This window comes from Musca autumnalis, unplaced genomic scaffold (genome assembly GCF_047663935.1).
Source record: "Musca autumnalis isolate F117 unplaced genomic scaffold, ASM4766393v1 scaffold_1, whole genome shotgun sequence".
NCBI classification, from domain to species: Eukaryota; Metazoa; Arthropoda; class Insecta; order Diptera; family Muscidae; genus Musca; species Musca autumnalis.
Window position 1 is genome coordinate 66,069,459 of NW_027411644.1, and position 23,975 is coordinate 66,093,433.

At 33.9% G+C, this 23,975-nt stretch overlaps 1 protein-coding gene across 19 annotated transcripts in view; it reads right to left on the reverse strand.

Moving 5' to 3' along the window:
* The window catches only part of Alh (coiled coil domain containing protein Alhambra), a 101,155-nt gene that overhangs the window by 42,762 nt on the left and 34,418 nt on the right, over positions 1-23,975 (reverse strand). Inside the window, exons 1-2 of one of the 19 annotated variants that reach the window (XM_073979835.1) lie at positions 20,888-21,125; positions 10,514-11,716 (exon numbers count right to left, since the gene is read on the reverse strand). The exons of 16 other annotated variants lie outside the window; for them this stretch is intronic. In XM_073979835.1, the coding sequence (XP_073835936.1) occupies positions 10,514-11,227 (714 nt within the window). In that variant the 5' untranslated portion in view covers positions 11,228-11,716; positions 20,888-21,125. Of the gene's footprint in view, positions 1-10,513; positions 11,717-20,258; positions 20,700-20,842; positions 21,126-23,975 lie in introns of those variants that run through there. 2 more of the 19 variants (XM_073979818.1, XM_073979826.1) reach the window with 2 other exon arrangements.

Consider the following 23,975-nt stretch of genomic DNA (forward strand, 5'->3'; position numbering starts at 1 on the left):
TTTTCCCCAAAGATATTGCCAAGTGAATATAATTATGTGTGGTGGCAATGTGATCATCATCCACTTCACCTGCAACATCTGTTTGGTTAGGATCCTGTTTAGCGTTTTTCCCGTCCATAAATAACAGAAACAAATGTTTTTTTTTTTTTTTTTTTTTTTTTTTTTTTTGTTGCAACCACAAACAAAGAAACATGTGCTGCAGCAGAGTTACATGATAAACAATAAGAATTGTTGCAGATGGCAAACAACAAGTAGAGCAAATTTATTACAAGGACCAGGATAAGGCCTTTTGAACAAAGGATATGCGTAGGCAGAATACATGTAATGTTGAAAACTGAACGAACAAAAACTCCTCTAAGACCTAACCAAACAAACAAAAACAAAACATTGAGGATGGCGGTAATAAGATAAGAAGGATAAGCAAGGATAATCGTAAGTCTGTAAGACATGATCTAACAAATAGAAATATAAAGAAAAGGAGACTTCGTAGAAGATTTCGGCAATGCAATGCCAAAAACTAAATTTCTTTTTCAAAGGATATCACACACACACACAAAAGCAAATATTTTAAACCTCAAATACGGATGTTTAGTTGTGCTCTAAAAATTGCCCAACACACACACGAAACACAAAGCAAAACTAACTGGGGCAGCTGTAATTTCAATCTGCAGCAAAAAACTATTTTCAACAGTAAGTGTTGTAGTTGTTGTATTATCCTTAAGAAAAGGAAAGAAAAGAAGCCGAACCCTTATATTTTCTTATTTGTACTCTCAAATTTCTTTCTTTCCACAATTATCCCTTAGGCAGGATAGATGGATGGATGCATGCAAGGATATGATGTTGTGCTGTCAGAGTTTCAGGATTGTTTACTGTTATATAACTAGGTTTTTGTTGTACGTATTTTCGAAAAATTCCTTAAAGGACAGATGTTAAGCTGAGACATGAGAATTTCTTTGTAATGTGTGTGTGTTTCTTGTCAAACAAAGGCATTAAAAAATGCATCATTAGCTTCTAGCAGCTGGTTGCTACTTCTTAAATGGCGCAATTCCTTTGAAAAGCAAAACAAATAAAACATATCCTGCTTTTGCAGGAAATCCACAATGAAATGTTTTCATTTTCTTAAAATTGGATTAATAAATCTAAGATTAGAGATTAAATTAAAACAGGACATTAAAGGGGAAGTGAATGGTTTCCCCCTTACTTCAAGCCGCCAAAGTGTTTGGTCTGTTCCAGTACTGCAAGAATCTACTAATTTTTACTATTTCTTTCGATAACATACATAAAGTAAAACATGTTATCGTAGTAAAAAGTAGTAGCTTCTGCCAGGTTCTGGAACAGAGCAGCTGTAATTCTCATAAAACACGAACAATTCTCACCAGGTTTCTGAAAATGCAAGTTTTGGTTGTCGATAACAAGTTTTCTGCATAGAAAAGTTGCCGATAACAACATTTCGGCATATAAATGTTGTCGATAGAAACATTTTGCTATAGAAATGTTGTCGATAACATGTTTTTCTACAAATTTTATACATAGAAATTCTGTCGATAACAACTTTTCTCTATAAAAAGTTGTCGATAACAAATGTTTTGTATAAAAAAGTTGTCGATAACAATTTTTCTGAATAGAAAAGGTATCGATAACAAATTTTCTGTATAGAAACGTTGTCGATAACAATTTTTCTGTATAGAAAAGTTGTCGATAACAAGTTTTCTGTATAGAAAAGTTGTCGATAACAATTTTTCTGTATAGAAAAGTTGTCGATAACAATTTTTCTGTATAGAAAAGTTGTCGATAACAATTTTTCTGTATAGAAAAGTTGTCGATTGCAACTTTTCTACATAGAAAAGTTTTTGATAACATCTTTTCTACATAGAAAAGTTGTCGATAAAAACATTTTGCTACAGATAACATGTTTTCTACATAAAAATGTTGTCGATGACAAATTGTATACATAGAAATGCTGTCGATAACAACTTTTCTCTATAAAAAGTTGTCGATGACATATTTTGTATATACATAGAAACGTTGTCGATCACAATTTTTCTGTATAGAAACGTTGTCAATAACAAATTTTCTGTATAAAAAAGTTGTCGATAACAAATTTTCTGTATAAAAAAGTTGTGGATAACAATTTTCATTATAGAAAAGTTGTCGATAACACATTTTCTGCGTAGAAAAGTTGTCAATAACAAATCTTCTGCATAGAAAAGTTGTCGATAACATTTTTTCAACATAGATAAGTTATCGATAACAACATTTCAAAATAGAAAGGCTGCCGATAACAACTTTTCTACATAGAAATGTTGCCGATAACAATTTTTCCTCTAGAAAAGTTGTCGATAACAACTTTTCTCTATAAAACAGTTGTCGATAACAATTTTTCTACATGGAAAAGTTGCCTATAACAACATTTCGGCATATAAAAGATGTCGATAACAACTTTTCTATATAGAAATGTGGTCGAAAAAACAGTTTGCTATAGAGAAGTTGTCGATAACATGTTTTCTACATAGAAAAGCTGTCGATAACAAATTTTATACATATAAATGCTGTCGATAACAACTTTTCTCTATAGAAAAGTTTTCGATAACATATTTTCTATATAGAAAAGTTGACGATAACAAATTTTCTTTATAGAAAACTTGTCAATAATAACTTTTCTGTATAGAAAAGTTGTAGATAACAAATTTTCTACGTAGAAAAGTTGTCAATAACAAATGTTCTACATAGCAATGTTGTCGATAACAACTTTTCTACATAGAAAAGTTGTGGATAACAACTTTTCTATACAGAAACGGCTGTCAATAACAACTTTTCTGCAAAGAAAAGTTGCCGATAACAACTTTTCTACATAGAAAAGTTGTCGATAACAACTTTTCAACATAGAAAAGCTGCCGATAACAATCTTTCTACACAGAAATGTTGCCGATAACAACTTTTCTACATAGAAAAGATGCCGATAACAACATTTCGGCATAGAAAAGATGTCGATAACAACTTTTATGCATAGAAATGTGGTCGAAAAAACAGTTTGCTATAGAGAAGTTGTCGATAACATGTTTTCTACATAGAAAAGTTGTCGGTAACAAATTTTATACATAAAAATGCTGTCGATAACAACTTTTCTGTATAGAAAAGTTTTCAATAACAAATTTTCTGTATAGAAAAGTTGTCGATAACAATTTCTCTGCATAGAAACGTTGTCGATGACAACTTTTCTGCATAGAAACGTTGTCGACAACAATTTTTTGTTATAGTTAAGTTCTCGATAATATATTTTGCACATAGAAAAGTTTCCGATAACAACTCTACCCTATAGAAAAGTTATCGGTATTATTCTATATAGAAAAGATGTCGATAACTCTTCTATATAGGAAAAGCTGTCGATAATAACTTTTCCCCGTCGATAACAACTTTTCTATATAGAAAAGATGTGGATAACAACTTTTTATATAGAAAAACCTGTCGATAACTTTTCTCCGCCGATAACAACTTTTCTGCATAGAAACGTTGTCGATGACAAGGTTTCGGCATAGAAACGTTGCCAATACCAACTTTTCTGCATAAAACCGATGTCGATAACAACTTTTTGTTATAGAAAAGTATTCCATAACATATTTTCCACATAGAAAAGATTCCGATAACAACTCTACTCCATAGAAAAGTTGTCGGTAACACATTTTCTGCACAGAAAAGTTGTCTTATCCATGGAAAAATTGTCGATAACAACTTTTCTCCATAAAAAAGTAGTCGATAATAACATTTCTCCATAGAAAAGCTGTCGATAACATTTTTCTCCGGTGATAAGTAATCGATACAAATTTTTCCAGAAAAAAACATTATCGATAATATTATTTTTCCAAAACAAAACTGTCTATAACAACTTTTCTCCAGAGAAAAAATGTCGAAAACAACTTCTCTCCATAGAAAAGCTACCGATAACAACTTTTCTCCATAGAAAAGCGGTCGATAATAATTTTTTACCATAGAAAAGTTGTCGATAACATCTTTTATCGGTGGAAAAGTTGTCGATAATAATTTTTCTCCGTAGAAAAGCGGTCGCTAAAACCTTTTCTCACTATAAAATATATCGACTACAACTTTTCTCCATACAATATGTGTCGATAAAAATTGTCCTTCATAGAAAATTTGCCGATAACAAATTTTCTACAAAAAAGTTTTCGATAACATCTTTTCGTTACGAAAGAGTGATCGATGGACAACTTTTCTACATAGAAGCGATTTCCTCCATAGTAAAGCTGTCGTTAAGAACTTTGCTGTATATAAAAGTTGTCGATTAAAACTTTTCTGTATATAAAGGTTGTCTATATTGACTTTTCTATATAGAAATGTTGTCGACAACAATTTTTCTGTATAGAAAAGTGGTCGATAAAAATTTTTCTGTATAGAAAAGTGGTCTATAACAAACTTTCTGCATAGAAAAGTTGTCGATAACAAATGTTCTGCATAGAAAAGTTGTCGATAACAAATTTTCTGCATAGAAAAGTTGTCGATAACAAATGTTCTGCATAGAAAAGTTGTTGATAACAACTTTTCTACATAGAAAAGTTGTCGATAACAAATGTTCTGCATAGAGAAGTTGTCGATAACATTTTTTTTGCGTAGAAATGTTGTTTATAACAACTTTTCTACATAGAAATGCTGTCGATAAAAACTCTTCTCCATAGAAATGTTGTCGACAACAAATTTTCTGTATATAAAAGTGGTCCATAACAAACTTTCTGCATAGAAAAGTTGTCGATAACTAACTTTCTGCATAGAAAAGTTGTCGATAACAAATGTTTTGCATAGAAAAGTTGTCGATAACAAACTTTCTGCATAGGAAAGTTGTCGATATTAAACTTTCTGCATAGAAAAGTTGTCGATAACAAATGTTCTGCATAGAGAAGTTGTCGATAACATTTTTTTTGCGTAGAAATGTTGTTTATAACAACTTTTCTACATAGAAATGCTGTCGATAAAAACAACAAGTTTTTTCCAAGGAAAAGTAGTCGATAACAATTTTCCCAAAGAGAAGTAGTCGATAACAAATAATTTTTTTTCCAAAGAAAAAATTCAAGCCTTATGCTATATTTCACGGATGGTTAAGTCCGATCATAAGGCATATTAGAATGCTATTTTTTAGTGGGTGGACTATTAAATGACCTTCGCCTTAATAAGGCAAAAATAAAATAAATTTTCACGTTGGAAAGTTGCCGATAATAACATATCAATTTATCTACATAGAAAAGTTGTCGGTAACAATTTTTCTTTATAGAAGATTCGTTGATATCAAATTCTCATAATAGAAAAGCTATCGATAACAACTTTTCTCCACAGAAAAACTGTCAATAATAATGTTTCTCCATATAAAAGTTATCAGTAAAAATTTTCTGCATATAAACGTTGTCGATAACAATTTTTCTCTATAAAAAAGTTCTCGATATCAACTTTTCTCCAAAGAATATTTTTCGATAACAAAGGCGGCAACAAAAAATAATGGTAAAAATTGGTCGATAACAACTTTTCTAGATAGGAAATTTGTCGATATAGACTTTTCTCCATAGGCAAGCTGTCGATAAAAAATTAAATACATCTTTATAAAAACTTCTAATTCTTACAAACAAGTAGTATTGAAATCTGAAATCTTAAAGTTGAAATACAATCTTCTTCTTCTTATTTTTAATATTCTTTAATATTTCTCTTCCATAATGTTTCACCTATCCTAAGAATTTATAATGTGCTACCTACATTTAGGCTGTCATCCAATTTCTACATAACATCCTTAACATCTGCTATCGTTACAAAGAGGACACCTAAGAAAGCAGATGCCGTTCCAAAACAAAAAAACCTTCAAATAGACACTTCTTAAAGATTTCCACGAACAGCTGTTTTATGAGCGGCTCAAATTTCTCAATTCACACCTTTAAACATCATTTATAAATTTTTCTCATCTATTTTTTTTATGGGTACCACACCACAATGATCTGGTTAGTGGAGGTAATTTGATAGTTTATTAATTTAATAGGTATCTCGAATAGATGTTTCTGGAATTCAATTTAGAATTCTATCCATCCATCATTCACACAAACTAACTAACCATCATCGACCAACCATCTAAAAAACAACCCTTTTTTCGTCAAGCAAGGAAGCAGAAAAGGCGCGCGTCTAAATCCAATAATAATACACATGTCTGGCTATGAACTACTAGCCGGCTGGCTGGCAGACTGTCACAAGAACAAAACCGTATGTCATTGTGTGAATGAACGAACATTTATGCAATCAAATTCTCCCCACGTCCTTCTTATTTATTTTTCAATGTTTATCCTTTTGGTTTTTGTCCTCCCTCTTTTTTCATTTTTTCTCTCTCCCTCTCTATAAATAATAATTGAATTTTTATTATTTTTTCTATGAATTATTGAGTAGTACGACGTCCTGCAGCAATGGGAAAGGCAAAGACGGCAACGCAAAAATAACTACCTATGATAAATAATAGTACGGACGTGTGTGTGTGTGTGTGATGCACTGTTTTCCCTGCGACGGGGTTGTTTTTACAGAAAGAGTAAATATTTGTTATTATAACAATGACAAAGGGCTAAAGGAAGAGAGTCTCCCTGTGAGTTGGGGGAGGGAGGAAATGGAATATCCTTTAACTACTTGTAACTTCATTTTGATAGCTACTATTTGTTTTATTTGTTGTTGCTGGTTTTTTGCCATTGTCATTTACACCGGAACTTTGTGTCGATAATGCATTGAAAGTAAAAAACAACAACAAAATTTCTCAATGTGAAACAAACAGTGAGTGAGTTTATCATCTCTACTCTCTTCTCTTGATGACATTTCAACAAAATGAGAGAGCCTTCGTTTTTTTTTGGTCACTTGTTTGACAACGTGCAATTTACGTCGTGTGAATGCAACAACCAAACGAACCAATTCAGACGTCACCATCGGCGAGTGAATGCGCCCCCACCCCTATATATGTATTTTGCAAATGTCCTGACCGGCCGTCTGGTCTGGCATGTCCCTTAACTCTTTTAGAGCTCTTCTCTGCCTCTCTGTGTTGCTGCAATTCATTGACAGCATTTATGGTCTACGTGACTCAAATAACATCTGCGCAGAATTTCATATCCTGGTTGCTATCAAATATTTATGATCCCCTTTTTCTTTTTGTGATGGCGGTAATGTGAATAAATGGAAAGGGAATGTAGATGAAGAGTTTTTAACAATAACAACAACATTCACAAAAACAAGAAGAATGTAAGAAATGTTTATTTTGGTCATACCTATTAAAGTGTTGCATACTTTTAGGAGAAAATACATAATTGGTTAAAAAAACTTTCCTTTGAAAGGATTCTTGAAAAGTGATTCTTTAAAAAGTTTTTCTAAAGAAATGTTAAATATTTGAAGAAAGTTTGTAAGAGAGAACATGTTGCTGGAAAAATGAGGACTTGGGGAAGGAAAAAAGAAAAAAATCACCATAGACTAAGGTATTAAAAAGGACTCTTCCAGTCGTCTATAAGACAAAAAAGGAGACGTTGTAGATACTCAAGAATACGTTAGTTTTATGGACAAAGTTTGTTATCGACAACTTTTCTATGGCGAAAAGTTGATGTCGACAATTTTTTCATGGAAAAAAGTTGTTATATGGAGAAACGTTGTTATCGGCAACTTTTCTATGAAGAAGAAAAGTTATCAACACTTCCTAAGAAGAAAAAATTTTATCGACAATTTTTCTATGGAGAAAAGTTGTTATCGAAAACTTTTCTCTGGAGAAAACTTTTTATCGACAACTTTTCTATAGGTAAAAGTTGTTATCGACAATTTTTCTATGGAGAAAAGTTTTTATCGACAATTACGGAGAAAAGTTGTTGTCGACATCAGTTTTATGGAGAAAGGTTGAACAAGTTGTTATCGACAACTTTTCTATGAAGAAAAGTTGTTATCGACAATATTTCTATGGAGAAAAATTATTATCGATAACTTTTCTATAGAAAAAAGTTGTTATCGACAATATTTCTGTAGTAAAAAGTTGTTATCGACAACTTTTCTATAGAAAAAAGTTGTTTTCGACAATTTTTCTATGGAGTAAAGTTATTATCGACAACTTTTCTATGGAGAAAAGTTATTATCGACAACTTTTCTATAGAAAAAAGTTGTTATCGACAATATTTCTATAGTAAAAAGTTGTTATCGACAACTTTTCTGTAGTAAAAAGTTGTTATCGACAACTTTTCTATAGAAAAAAGTTGTTATAGACAACTTTTCTATAGAATAATGTTAATGACAATTTTTCCATAGAAAAAAGTTGTTATCGACAACATTTCTACAGAAAAAAGTAGTTTTCGACAATTTTTCTATAGAAAAAAGTTGTTATTGACAACTTTTCTATAGAAAACAAGTTGTTATCGACAACTTTTCTATAGAAAAAAGTTGTTATCTACAACTTTCCTATAGAAAAGGTTGTAATACAACTTTTCTATAGAAAAGAGTTGTTATCTACAACATTTCTGTGGAAAAATATTGTTATCGACAACTTTTCTATAGAAAAAGTTGTTATCGACAACATTTCTATAGAAAAAAAGTTGTTATCGACATTTCTACCGAAAAAAGTTGATTTCGACAATTTTTCTATGGAGTAAAGTTATCATCAACAACTTTTCTATGGAGAAAAGTTATTATCTACAACATTTCTGTGGAAAAATATTGTTATCGACAACTTTTCTATAGAAAATGTTGTTATCGACAACTTTTCTATAGAAAAAAGTTATTAACGACAATTTTTTATAGAAAAAAAATTGTTATCGACAACTTTTCTACAGAAAAAAGTTATCGACAACATTTCTATAGAAAAAAGTTGTTATCGATAACTTTTCTATAGAAAACAAATTGTTATCGAAAAAAGTTGTTATCTACAATATTTCTGTAGAAAAAAGTTGTTATTGACAACTTTTCTATAGAAAAAAGTTGTTATCGACAACCTTTCTACAGAAAAAAGTTGTTTTCGACAATTTTTCTATAGAAAAAAACGGTTATCTACAACTTTCTTATAGAAAAAGTTGTTATCTACAACTTTTCTATAGAAAAAAGTTGTTATCGACCACTTTCTATAGAAAAATGTTATCGAAAAATTTTTTATAGAAAAAAGTTGTTAGCGACAACTTTTCTATAGAAAAGAAGTTGTTATCTACAACATTTCTGTAGAAAAAAGTTTTTATCGATAACTTTTCTATAGAAAATTGGTGTTATCGATAACCTTTTAACAGAAAAAATTTGTTATCAACAACTTTTCTGTAGAGAAAAATTGTTATCGACAACGTTTATATGAAGAAAATTTGTTATCGAAAACTTTTCTTTGTAAAAAAGTAGTTATCGACAAATTTTCAATACAGAAAAAATTGTAATCGGAAACTTTTCTATACAGAAAAGTTTTTATCGAAAACTTTTCTATAGAGGAAAGTTGTTATCGACAACTTTTCTATATAAAATGTTGTTATCTACAACATTTCTGCAGAAAAAAGTTGTTATCGATAACTTTTCTATAGAAAAAAAGTTGTTAACGACAATTTTTCTATAGAAAAAATGTTCTTATCGACAACTTTTCTACAGAAAAAAGTTGTTAACGACAATTTTCTACAGAAAAAAGTTGTTTTCCACAATTTTTCTATTGAAAAAAGTGGTTTTCAACAATATTTCTATAGAAAAAAGTGGTTATCTACCACTTTTCCTATAGAGAAAGTTGTTATACATCATTTCTATAGAAACAAGTTGTTATCGACTTTTCTTTACAAAAAAAGTTGTTATCGACATCTTCTCTATAGAAAAAAGTTGTTATAGACAACTTTTCTATAGAAAACAAGTTGTTATCGATAACTTTTCTATAGAAAAAGTTGTTATCTACAATATTTCTGTGAAAAAAAATTGTTATCGACAACTTTTCTATTGAAAAAAGTGGTTATCTCAAACTTTTCTATAGAAAAATTTGTTATACAACTTTTCTATAGAAAATAAGTTGTTATCTACAACATTTCTGTAGAAAAAAGAAATTATCGATAACTTTTCAATAGAAAAATTTGTTATCGACAACTTTTCTGTAGAGAAAAGTAGTTATTGATAAACTTTTCTGTAGAGAAAAGTTTTCATCGACAAATTTTCCATAGCCAAAAGTTGTTATCGACAACTTTTTTGTAAAGAAAAGTTGTTATTGATAAACATTTCCGTAGAGTAAAGTTGTTATCGACAATGTTCCTATGGAGAAAAGTTATTATCGATAAATTCTCTATAGAGAAAAGTTTCCATCGCCAACTTTTCTATGGAGAAAAGATGTTATCTACACCGTTTCTATAGAGAAAAGATGTTATCTACAATTTTTCTATGAAGAAAAGTTGTTATCGATAACTTTTCTATGGAGAAAATTTAAAAATGTTTGCAAATGGAAATAAATACAAGAAAATCTCTCTTTAAAAAATGATTATAATTTTCAAAAAAAAAAGTTAAAAAAAATGAAAATATTTACCCCAGATAGTAGAAAACGGATTTTCAAATTATGCGGATAGGATGTGGCAGTGGCATTTGTAACACATATACTACCACCACCACCACTACTACCAACACCACCAGCACCGCCGGCTGATGATGATGAACACGAGGCAGGTGATGCTGAGGCAGACAACGTTGATAGGGATGATGGTGATGATGAGGCAGATGTTGTTAGCAGAGGTTGGTGGTGGAGATGGTGCTGCTGCTGCTGATGTGGATGTTGTTGTAAACTATTGTGATAATCAGCTGCTGTCCTCTCATAATCCTTTTCTGAATGATCACCACCACCCCGATCACGATGCTCCCGATGACGATGATGTCGATGTTCACGATCGCGATGATGTTCTTTATCACGGTGTTCTTTGTCACGATGTTCTTTGTCACGGTGTTTACGATCTTTTTCACGTTTCTCACGTTTCTTTTTCTTGTGTTTGCGACTTTCTTTATAGCTCAGCATATCAATGTCATTGGTGTTTGAAGATTCCATGGCCACCACGGTAAAGGCAGCCTGGATGGTGGTACCATCTGTGGTGCCATTTTGTGGAGGTGGTGCCAACTGATCATTGACATCGTGTGGTGGTGTGGTATCCATGGCAGTTATGCCCGTGAGATCAGTGGGACCACCACCAGCACCCGTTTGACTGGCTGAGGAGTTCCCATCCATGGGTGTTGAGGTATCCATCATCATCATTTTTGTAATATTTTGTTTAAGTTGTTGTTTTTTTAATTGAAACACTTTTCTTCTTGGCTCTTTTCGTTAACCTTTTTCTCTCTTTCTCTTTAATTGATCACTCACTTTTGTTTTCTATTATACTTCACATTTGTCTTCTTAATAAATTGAGTAGTTATCACAGTTATTTTCTCTTTTCTCGTTCTTTCATTGGCCATGAGAGTGTTTTTTTAAAGGTGTTATATTTTTAGTTCTCTCGTTATATTTTTGTTATACAATGGCTGCCAAATGGCTTTTAATCTCTTCCATGTTGTCTGTTGTTGTTGTACAAACTTGTTTATTTGTGTTGCTACATAAAAAATCAGTCTTTTTTTCTTGGTTTTGTTATTTACAAATTATAGGGTTTCATAGCTTGGCTTTTGTTTTCTTTGTACTTGAGCTTTTCTTTAGTTTTTTTTTACAATTTTTTGTGTTTTTTGTTTACACAATCATAATGCCTCTACAATTACACTGAAAACGTCAGAGAATAAAGATTACAATCAGATGATCACCACGTTTAGACTACACTAGTTTACAAATCATATGGCGTTTGGACGGACGGTGGATGATTCGTCAAAAAATCTCAGAAGAGAACAAGAACAGTGTTAAGTTCGTCCGGGCCGAACTTGTTATACCCTCCACCACGAGTTGTATTGAAGTAAAATAGAATACCTAGTTTCCTTTCGTGTATGACTTAATACCAAATTTCAGCAATTTCGGTAAAACAATGTGAGGCACGTCTATCTATACCGACAAATTTCTGACGGAAACTTTTTAGACTCAAAGAAGACTAAATACCAAATATTTCGGTAAGAGAATGTGGCTAAAACTCAAAAAAATACCGCAAATCACGAAGTACACTTCTATGGGGATATAGGAAGACCTGGACCTATACTGATAATACTGTTCTGAAATATTTTATAACCTCTTGGAAGACTAAGTAACGAATTTCAGTTATTTCGGTGGGATATTGATCGAAACGTGGACCTATACCGACGGATTTTAGATTTGATCGAAACGTGGACCTATATCGACGGATTTTAGACGGAAATGGGGGCAATATGAAGGCGTGGACCTGTACAGACATATGCCTATGGAGAAAAGTTGTTATCGAAAACTTTTCTATGGAGAAAAGTTGTTATCGAAAACATTTCTATGAAGAAAAGTTGTTATCGACAACTTTTCTACGGAGAAGTTGTTATCGACAACTTATCTACGGAGAAAACTTGTTATCGACAACTTTTCTACGGAGAAAACTTGTTATCGACATATTTTCAATAGAGAAAAGTTGTTATCTACAACATTTCTGTAGAAAAAAGTTGTTATCGAAAACTTTTCTACAGAAAAAAAGTTGTTATCGAAAACTTTTCTACAGAAAAAAGGTTGTTATCGACAACTTTTATAAAGAAAAAGTTGTTATCTACAACTTTTCTATAGAAAAAAGTTGTTATCTACAACTTTTCTACAGAAAAAAGGTTGTTATCGACAACTTTTATAAAGAAAAAGTTGTTATCTACAACTTTTCTATAGAAAAAAGTTGTTATCTACAACTTTTCTATAGAAAAAGATGTTGTTATCGAAAAACTCTCAATAGAAAAAAGTTGTTATTGACAACTTTTCTATAGAAAAAAAGTCGCTATCTACAAATGTTCTACAGAAAACAGTTGTTTTCGACAATTTTTCTATAGAAAAAAGTTGTTATCGATAAATAGTCTATGGAGAAAAGTTTCTATCGCCAACTTTTCCATGTATGGACCTATACAGAAATGGGGGCAATATGAAGGCGTGGACCTGTACAGACATATGCCTACCTGGGGAACAGTTTTATATCACCATTTCGGTAAAATATTGAGGCCACAACGTTCAAAATACCGAAAATCGGGAGGTACCGTTCTATGGGGCTATATGAAGGCGTGGACCTATACCGACAAATGTAAAGGGGAAGAAGATTGAGTACCCCAATGAAGTTTCAATACCAAATTTCAGCTATTTAGGGGTAATATTTAGGCCACAACCTTCAAAATACCGAAAATCGGGAGGTACAGTTCTATGGGGGCTGCATGTAGGCGTGGACCGATACCGACAAATTTAGAGGGGGAAGTTTTATACTCCCAAAAAAAGGTTATATACCAAATTTCAGCCATTTCGGTGAAATATTGAGGCCACAACCTTCAAAATACCGAAAATCGGGAGGTACCGTTCCGACCGATACCGACAAAATTCTGGGGGAAAGTTTTATACCCCCAACGAAGACTATGTACCAAATTTCAGCCATTTCGGTGTGATAAGGAAGCTAAAACCTTCAAAATACCGAATATCGGGAGGTACCGTTCTATGGGGGCTATATGAATGAAGGCGTGGACCGATACCGACAAAATTCTGGGAGAAAATTGTATACCCCTCACGAAGACTAAGTACCAAATGTCAGCTATTTCGGTGTGATAATGAAGCTAAAACCATCAAAATACCGAAAATAGGTAGGTAGTCCTTGGGACCCTGATAACAACTATATATATATTTCCCGGGGAAGTCCATACTTCCCGAGATATGGGTCTTGACATTTCGGGAAAGTCCTACTTTAACACCATTACTTTATTTATGGGCACCTCTCGGATCGGGCTGAAATTTTCACCAAAGGTACTCCTTGGGACCCTGATCACAACTATATATATATTTCCCGGGGGAAGTCCATTCTTTCCGAAATATGGGTCTTGAAATTTTACTATTTTTACTTGGGCAATATGGGTATCATTTTAAAGCTCGTGGTGAGTACTTTTCTTTGCAATTACGACTTTTGCTTCTGATTGCAACAATATATAGCTTTTTCGGGAGGAGTCCATACTTCTCGAGATATGGGTCTTGAGATTTTACTATTTTTACTTGGGCAATATGGTTATGATTTTAAAGCTCGTGGTGAGTACTTTTGGTTGCGTTTACGACTTTTGCTCCTGTCCATAGGAGAAATTCTTAAATCCCGGCCGAAGGCAGGCTACTTAAAGAAAACTTATAATTTTGGAAAAACTTTTGTCCGCGTAGCCCACTTTTGCTCCTGTCCATAGGAGAAAGTCTTAAATCCCGGCCGAAGACCGGCTACTTAAAGAAAACTTATAATTTTGGAAAAACTTTTGAAAAAGCCATATATTGTTGTAATCTGAAGCAAAAGTCGTAATAGCAAAGAAAAGCACTTACCACGAGCTTTAAAATGATACGCATATTGCCCAAGTAAATATAGTAAAATGTCAAGACCCATATCCCGGGAAGTATGTACTTCCCCCGGAAAAGTTGTATATCGTTGTGATCAGGGTCCCAAGGACTACCTATGGTGAAAATTTCAGCCCGATCCGAGAGGTGCCCATAAATAAAGTAATGGTGTTAAAGTAGGACTTTTCCGAAATGTCAAGACCGATATCTCGGGAAGTATGGACTTCCCCCTGGAAAGATATATATAGTTCTGATCAGGTCCCAAGGACTACCTATGGTGAAAATTTCAGCCCGATCGGAGTGGTGCCCCTAAACGAGACTTGTTCCAAAACTTCTGTACCAAATATTGACTCTCTATCTTTAAAATTGCGAGCTGTATCTTGATTTCAACAGACAGACAGACGGACGGACATGGTTAAATCGACATAGAATTTTATGCTGATCAATAATATATATTCTTTATAGGGTCTCCGACGAATATTTCGATGTGTTACAAAAGGAATGACAAATTTAATTATACACTCCATATGGTGGAGGGTATAAAAAGAGGACACTTTGAATCAAAGCTAGAGGCCTAATGTTACAAGACCTTCAAAAAAATTTAAATGTTTTTATTTAAAAAGTGCGATTTAATGACATATCCCCGATCGTTTTGATTTTTTTATAGCAGGTGAAAGTCGCAGCTCCTATGACGACTATGACAATTTTTTTCGGAGGAAAGTCCACACTTTCGATTTTTCCCAAACGTGCATCCAGTTCCAAGAAGGTCCATATCAGTCAATAGCTTGAATTACCTCCCTCATAAAAAAATAAACATTTTCGCTTTAGGGCTGTTAGAGTATCATTTTTAAATTGTGATAATCCATGCTTCCTTTTATAAATCCTACAGTGACCTACGAGTGACTGACACTGACCTTTCACCTGACCTTTTGCATCATCGTAATATTCTTCTCAAAAGAACTATCAATCGTGTGACAGCGAAAGTATGCCTGAAGCCTTGGTTAAGGCCTTCTATACAAATACAAATAGAGTCTCTTACAAAGACAAAAATAAGTCTTTCGGAAGGTTTGCAAACAGATATAAGCCCCTTTAAAAAGGCATTCTATACCGACAGAAGGCCTTCTGAGATCTCCTCTGCTGATAGAAGCTCTTCTGAAGGTATTCTACACTAATGAAAGCTATACTGAGTTCTCCTTTACTGATTGAAGTCCTTTTAAAGGTATTCTATGCCAAAATATACCGATAAAAGTTTTTCTTGAGCCTTCCTTTGCAAATAGAAGCCTTTCAAAACCTCTTCTATAAAAATAAAAAACTCCTCTAAATGCTTCTGAAATCCTTCTATACAGTTAGTAGGCCTTCTATAACGACAAAAAAATTCTGAAGACTTTTCATCAGATAGAAGTCCTTTTAAAGACGTTCTGGGCTGATATAAGTCCTTCTGAATTAATTCTACACTGAAAGAAGTCCTTATGATATCTTATACAACGCTTTGTAGCCCTTTGAAAGCTTCTGAAAACTTTCTATACAGTTAGAAAACTTTATAAAGGGTTTTCAAAAACCTTTAATCGCATAAAATGCCGTCTGAAAGCTCAGCGTATCGGATTAAAAAGCACTATCTGTGGTAATTTCTTCATAATTTTCTGCGTTGGGTCGGTAAAGGAAAGGAGTTCCAATTGAAGCACTAAATGACCCTTCGAGATCAGTTCAAGCCACAAAATGCTTCTTCAAAATCGATTGAGGGCCCATAATAATCCTGCGAGGCAAAATGGCCCTTCAAAATCAGTTGAAGCCACAAAATGGTTCTCCAAGATCAATTTAGAGCCCATAATAGTCTTGCGGGTTAAGCCGAAGGGACATAATGGTCCTTCGAGATCAATTGAAGGAGCTAAATCGTCCTTTGAGATTAGTAGGAGAGAGAAAATGGTTCTCCAAGATCAATTGAGGGCCCATGACAGTCCTGCTGGATCAGCTGAAGGGACAAAATGGTCCTTCGAGATCAATTGAAGGCACTAAACGTCCCTTAGAGGTCAGTTGAAGCCGCAAAATGGTCCGTTAGGAGCAGCTGAAAGGACAAAATTATCCTTCCCGATTCATTTATGACACTAAATAGTCTTACGAGGTCTGTTGAAGTTACAAAATGGCTCTCCAAGATCAAAATCTTCCGCAGATAGAAGGTAACTGAATTTTTTTCTATAGATGAGATCGCGCAAATAATTTCTATGGACAGATGATAGTCTAAAGACCTTCACCAAATCGAAGAATATTTCTCTTCTGCAAAATTTTCTTCTTCTAAAATCCTTAGAAAATCTTCTGTAGATGAAAGACCGTTAGATAAGCTTCTGTCTGTTTGACTAAAAGTCTTCTGCAGATAGAAGACAACATAATGTCCATCTTGAACAGAAAACCTTTAGAAGGTACCTTCCAATTATAGAGGAATTTTTTTAAATGTATTTTACCCATATAAGACCTCAAGAAACCTAGAATCCGCACACAATGATTGCTTCATCAGTCAAGACCCATATGCACACTTCCACAGGAAAACAATCTGCCCGATCATGAATATCAACTCCCCGTGAGTTTCCTCACTCTTTCCTTTAAATTGCAACGGCACAGAGGTACAACTCACGGGGAGTTGGTATTCATGATCGGGCTGCATATATCGTTGTGATTAGGGTACCAAGGACTATCTATGGTAAAAATTTCAGTCCAATCCGAGAGGTGCCCCTTAAACAAGACAACGGTGTTAAAATAAGACATTTCCGAAATGTCAAGACCCATATCTCGGGAAGTATGGACTTCCCCCGTGAAAGCTATATATCGTTGTGATCAAGATCCCCAGGACTTCCTATGGTAAAAATTTAAGCCCAATGCGAGAGGTGCCCCTAAGCGAGACTTAAGCCATTTTATTTGTGTATCAATGATTGCTACTCGAACGTCATCTGGGTTTATAGTCCGGTGTCGAAAATTAGGTTTTTTTATACTCCATGGATATTCCAAATTTCTTTTTTTATATCAATGATTTCCACTCGAAGATCATCTGGGTTTATAATCCGGTGTTAAAAATTAGTTTTTTTATACTCCATGGAAATTCCAAATTTCTATTTTTATATCAATGATTGACACTCGAAGATCATCTGGGGGTTATCAATTTACTTTTTTGGAACTGTATTTTAGCCGGAAAGAGCAAAATTGCCCTTGCAGGTCAATTGAAGCACTAAATGACCCCTTCGAGATCACTTGAAGCCACAAAATGCTTCTCCAAGATCGATTAAGGGCCCATAATAATGGTCCTACGAGATCAATTGATGGATCTAAATCGTCCTTTGAGATTAGTAGGAGAGAGAAAATGGTACTCCAAGATCAATTGAGGGCCCATGATAGTCCTGCTGGATCAGTTGAAGGGACAAAATGGTCCTTCGAGATAAATTGAAGGCACTAAACGTCCCTTAGAGGTCCGGTAAAGCCGCAAAATGGTCCGTTAGGAGCAGCTGAAAGGAGAAATTGTCCATCCAGATTAATTTATGACACTAAATTGTCTTTCGAGGACTGTTGACGTTACAAAATGGCTCTCCAAGATCAAAATCTTCCGCAGATAGAAGGTAACTGAATTTTTTCTATAGATGAGATCTCGCAAATAATTTCTATGGACAGATGGTAGTCTAAAGATCTTCAACAAATCGAAGACCATTCATCTTCTCCAAATCTTCGTCTTCTAAAATCCTTAGCAAATCTTCTGTAGATGAAAGACCCTTAGATAAGCTTCTGTTTGCCTAAAAGTTTTCTGCAGATAGAAGGCAACTTAATGTACGACTTGAACAGAAAACCTTTAGAAGGTACCTTCCAATTATAGAGGACTTTTGTAGATATTTTAAACATATAAGACTTCAAGAAACCTAGAATCCGCTCACAATGATTGCTTCATCAGTCAAGACCCACCATATGCACACTTCCCCAGGAAAACAATCAGCCTGATCATGAATATCAACTCCCCGTTAGTTTCCTCGCTCTTTCCTTTCAATTGCAACGGCAAAGAGACACAACTCACGGGGAGTTGGTATTCATTATCGGGCTGTATATATCGTTGTGATTAGGGTACCAAGGACTATCTATGGTAAAAATTTTAGCCCAATCCGAGAGGTGCCCCTTAAACAACACAACATTGTTAAAATAAGACATTTCCGAAATGTCAAGACCTCGGGAAGTATGGACTTTTCCCCGTGAAAGCTATATATCGTTGTGATTAAGATCCTCAGGACTTCCTATGGTAAAAATTTAAGTCCAATCCGAGAGGTGCCCCTCGCAAATAATTTCTATGGACAGATGAGTCTAATAAAGATCTTCAACAAATCGAGGACCATTCCTCTTCTGCAAATCTTCTTCTTCTAAAATCCTTAGAAAATCTTCTGTAGATGAAAGACCGTTAGATAAGCTTCTGTTTGCCTAAAAGTCTTCTGCAGATAGAAGGCAACTTAATGAACGTCTTGAACAGAAAACCTGTAGAAGGTACCTTCCAATTATAGAGGACTTTTGTAGGTATTTTATTCATATAAAACCTCAAGAGACCTAGAATTCGCACAAAATGATTGCTTCATCAGTCAAGGCCCATATGCACACTTCCCCAGGAAAACAATCAGCCCGATCATGAATATCAACTCCCCGTGAGTTGTCTCGCTCTTTCCTTTCAATTGCAACGGCAGAGAGGCACAACACACGGGGAGTACGGGGAGTTGCTATTCATAATCGGGTTGTATATATCGTTGTGATTAGGGTACCAAGGACTATCTATGGTAAAAATTGCAGTCCAATCCGAGAGGTTTCCCTTAAACAAGACAACGGTGTTAAAGACATTTCCGAAATGTCAAGACCCATATCTCGGGAAGTATGGATTTCCCCCGTGAAAGCTATATATCGTTGTGATCAAGATCCCCTGGACTTCCTATGGTAAAAATTTCAGCCCAATCCGAGAGGTGACCCTAAACGAGACTTAAGCCATTTTATTTGTGTATCAATGATTGCTACTCGAAGGTCATCTGGGTTTATAGTCCGGTGTCGAAAATTAGGTTTTTTTATACTCCATGGAAATTCCAAATTTCTTTTTTTATATCAATGATTGCCACTCGAAGATCATCTGGGTTTATAATCCGGTGTTAAAAATTAGTTTTTTTATACTCCATGGAAATTCCAAATTTCTATTTTTATATCAATGATTGCCATTCGAAGATCATCTGGGGGTTATCAATTTACTTTTTTGGAACTGTATTTTAGCACTTTGTTATCTAGTGAGCACTTGGTTATCTCAATATGTCCATTAATGACATTGTAGATCCATAAAGGTCCAATTACGACCATATTTTTTTGTAAACTAGTGTAGTAAATTGGTAACAAAAACATATCAAGAATCAGTCGTCGTCGTTGGTTTTTTGTTTCTTTTTTCATTTTTATTTTGTTTTGTGGTGTCTCGGAATGACTGGCTGGCTGGTTGGTTGACTACTATTAAGACTAAATAAAGTAAGACTTGATTTTATTGTTGTTGCTGTGGTTGTTGGCTTAAATCGTTTGTTTTGCGTTTTTTCTTCACTTTTTTCTTTTTGGTGGCGACGTTGATATTTTCCTTATATTTTTTGTTTTTAGCTCTTTTGATTTGGCCTTATGGTTTGGAGCATAAACAGACAGTAGACGACAGTACAAACAACGACACAACGCGACGTCGTTGTCGATGGTGGTATCCACACACAATAACACGGCGGCACACAGCCCCAACCAAAACACAACATGAAAAAAGGCCAAAACTCGCGGCCAAATAAACACACACCCGTACACCCGTCGTACACGAAGAACGATGAATATCCACAGACAGAGTTGGCTGGCTGGCTGAAAAGGCTAGCACAAGAATTGTCAGACAATTGACGACGACGGCAGCCCGACAATGGTGATGATGATGACGATAATAAACACACTACACAATGTTGTTGGTTTAAGGTAAATAATAAGCAGAGCACGGTTAACGTTGGTTTTGCTGTTGGGTTTATTCTGCCGCCGTTACACCACAGCATAAAAAAGAATAAAATAAATATAGCCTGGTACATAAAAAAACACACGTTGAAAGGCCCGAAAAGCGGCACACACACATACACGAGCGCGCTTTGAACATAAACCACGATAAACGAAAAACGATTATTTTGTAGGTTTTGTTTTTTCGGGTTCACCAAATCACAGCAGAACAAGCAAGTATTTCAATTAAAATAATACCACAAAGCCGTTTCACATCAAAACACAACGACGTCAACGATCGATGACGACAAGAAGAACGAACACGACGACGAAGAAGAAGAATAACAATCACCACACTTCGTCGTCTCCTTTTCGTTGATCACATAAAAACAATACTCCTCTTACTTTTTTGTATTAAATTCCTCAAAGAAACCAAAAATATCACTTTACTTGTTGTTGCTGATTTTACAAGGAAGAAGAAGCAAATCACCACACACTTCACACAAAATTGTATTGTAATAATAATTATTAAAAGAAATAAAAAACTAAAAAGAATTGTCTGTTTCTTGTATGCACGAGACTCTTTATTTTTTCTTCGATGACGCGCAAACCGACGTCAACAATAAACAACATGTGAACGTCCGAACGAAAGAAAAACGTAGCGCTTACAAACGAATAACTAAACGACTGACAGTCAGTCATGAAAAATCATCCATCCATCCCATAACCACCAAAAATAAAGGGGAAAAAACCAAATGCTCTTCTCTTGAAAAGTTTTTGTGTGCTCTTCGCGGCTCTCAGGTACTCTTTGGAAAATAAAACAAACACAACAGGCTCGGGCGCACACAATCATAAACGGTTTGGTTTTTTATGATGCACACGCATAAACAACAACAAGAAATAAAATCAAGAACAAATAAATACAACAACAAAACTATGGTTAAAGGAAGGTAACAAATTAATAAACAGGCCTACAAAATTATCCTAAAAAAAGGTGAAATAAAAAGTGTTTTTGAGATACTCTCACTCTCTTAATGCCATTACCTGTGAGATAAAGAGATTACTTTTTATGAAATAGAAATAAATGTGTTCAATGTAGCGTTTGAAAAATCGCAAAAATTATTTTTTATTACAACAACCACAAAATTTTAGTTTCCATAATGAACGTGACATGAGGTGGTAAAAAAATCATATGAATACATATTACAAACACTCGAAATGATTTCTTCACCATATAGTAGAAATAAGTACCTCATATCAATATACAGTATGCAAATCTCATATTCATACACCCCTCAAAAATAAATAAAATCGTTATTAATTCCACATTTTATATGAAAATATCGAGCCCTTCCCGCGAAAAAGGTGTAAGCGACAAAAAGCTAATTTTACAGGAGACGGTTTTTATTGAATAACTTTTGATATAACCAAAATTGTTTATTCAAATTTGGTATAGTTCTGTTATTAAATCCTATTTACTGAAAAAATAAAAAAATTGTGGAATATCTTCAATATAACGGTAGTTTGCGTCGCTTACATCTTTTTCGCTGTCACGCAATCAAGCTTTTACTTTGAGAAGTGGCGGTTACATCAAAAAAAAATTATTTGAAACAAATCATTTTTAGAGTAATTATTATTTACAATTTAAAAACAAAGCACACTAATTTTATAGCAAGTATTTATTCGAAGAATTATAAGATTAAAACGTATTTCTTGTAATATAGTTGAATAACGACATGGTATGTAAATGTGCAATTTGATGTAAGCGACAATTCGCTGTCACAAACAAATGTACACAAAATGCAAAAATGGCGCTTACATCAAAATTGTTTTTGCTCTAATTTCGTAACGGTAGATGGCTGAGTTCTAAAAATTTGGGAGATGGTGTGTTGGAATATTCCTCATAGATTTCCGTAAAAAAACGAAAATCGAAAAAATGTCGCTTACATCTTTTTCGCGGGAAGGGCTCGATATGAAGTTATTGAAGAATATATGAAGATAGATTAAAAAATAGCAAAACAATTTTTTTATTTATTTCCTCATTTATGTCTAGATTGGCGCCTGTGTAAATGTTAAAATCCATATTCGTACTACTAGGAGAAACCCCACAAAAAAACTGAATTTCTCATAATTTTCAAAACAAATATTGAACAAAACAAAAAACAGAATATTTTTGAAAATTATGAGAAATTCAGTTATTGTTTTTTGTGGGGTTTTCAGACTTAAACCACTATAACTTAGCCATTTGTTAACCGATTTAAACAAATAATGACTTGTTCGAAAGATAATATTCACCCCTTTAAAATGAAGATGGATCACTAGAAATCCGTTGTGAAAAAAAGAAGATATGTCCGTTTAAATTTGAAAATGTAAGAAGCCCAGATTTTCACTACTTTTACCGTTATAAAAAAATAAAACGAAGTGACCCAATCGAACTAAAGGCATTGTCGTTGTCCGTGGATCCCAACACGATATAATTTTGCATTAGAACGCTTGAATATTTTTCTGGTCAACTTTTGTAGCACAGTGCCATTTATCGACATTTTTCGAAAAGTTTGCCCCTTCTCAATACCAAAACTGCCTGAAGGAGCGTTACAATGCTTTCGCGATGTATTACAGAGTTCTTAATTACTTTGTCCTTGTGTTCGATCGAAAATCTTAATGGTTTGGCTGTTATATGCTAAAATGTCCAAAAAACCTAGATAAAAAACTTAAAGTCAAAATCGGGAGGCTTGATTTTCACCGTAGACCTATGGTCTAGTGGACGTTTTTGCTCAGTTCAATCCAAGGAATCAGAAACGCGAAGGGCCCATTAAGATTTGTTTCCTTTCATACAAATCGCCCCGGCCTAATATGTATGTATGTATATTTGTTTATTTAAATGATTTTCAAAACAAAATGTCAATAATATTTGTCCTTTGCTTTTTAGGAAGGAATTTGCTGTAAAAAAAAAATTAAAAATAACGATAATTGTTACCAAAACTTTTCCGAGAACTCGTATGAATAAATAGTCGTGCGAATTTTCACCGCATTTGCAAATGCAAACAAATATAAATCTGGGCTAAGATAAAATAACGACATATCGCACATATTCAACAAAAGGGTAGTAACTCAAAATTTGGACATTTTCAATTTTTATTAAAAAAACGATACAAAATGCTCAACTCCACCCACTATAAAAATCTCCCATTAGTTTGTCTATGCTACTCTTCATGTCTTCAGAGTTACTAGTAATGTATCAACAGTTTTTTGTCTCTACTGAGTTACTTCCCCTTTGTTGAAAAGGTGCGAAATATTGGTTCCTATTGTATTAAATAATGTATTCTATCCATAGAAGACCCTTTAAAAGGTTATTCTATTCATAGAAGACCTTCTAAAGACGTCTTCGTCTAATAGAAGCCACCTCAAGGAGTCCTGGTCTAACAGGCCACCTAGCGGGATCTTCCTCCCTGTAGGTGTCTTCTATCAATATAAGGTGCCCTATAGAGGAATTGTGTGCATAGAAAACTTGCTGAAGATTCATATCCTTTAACTGTGG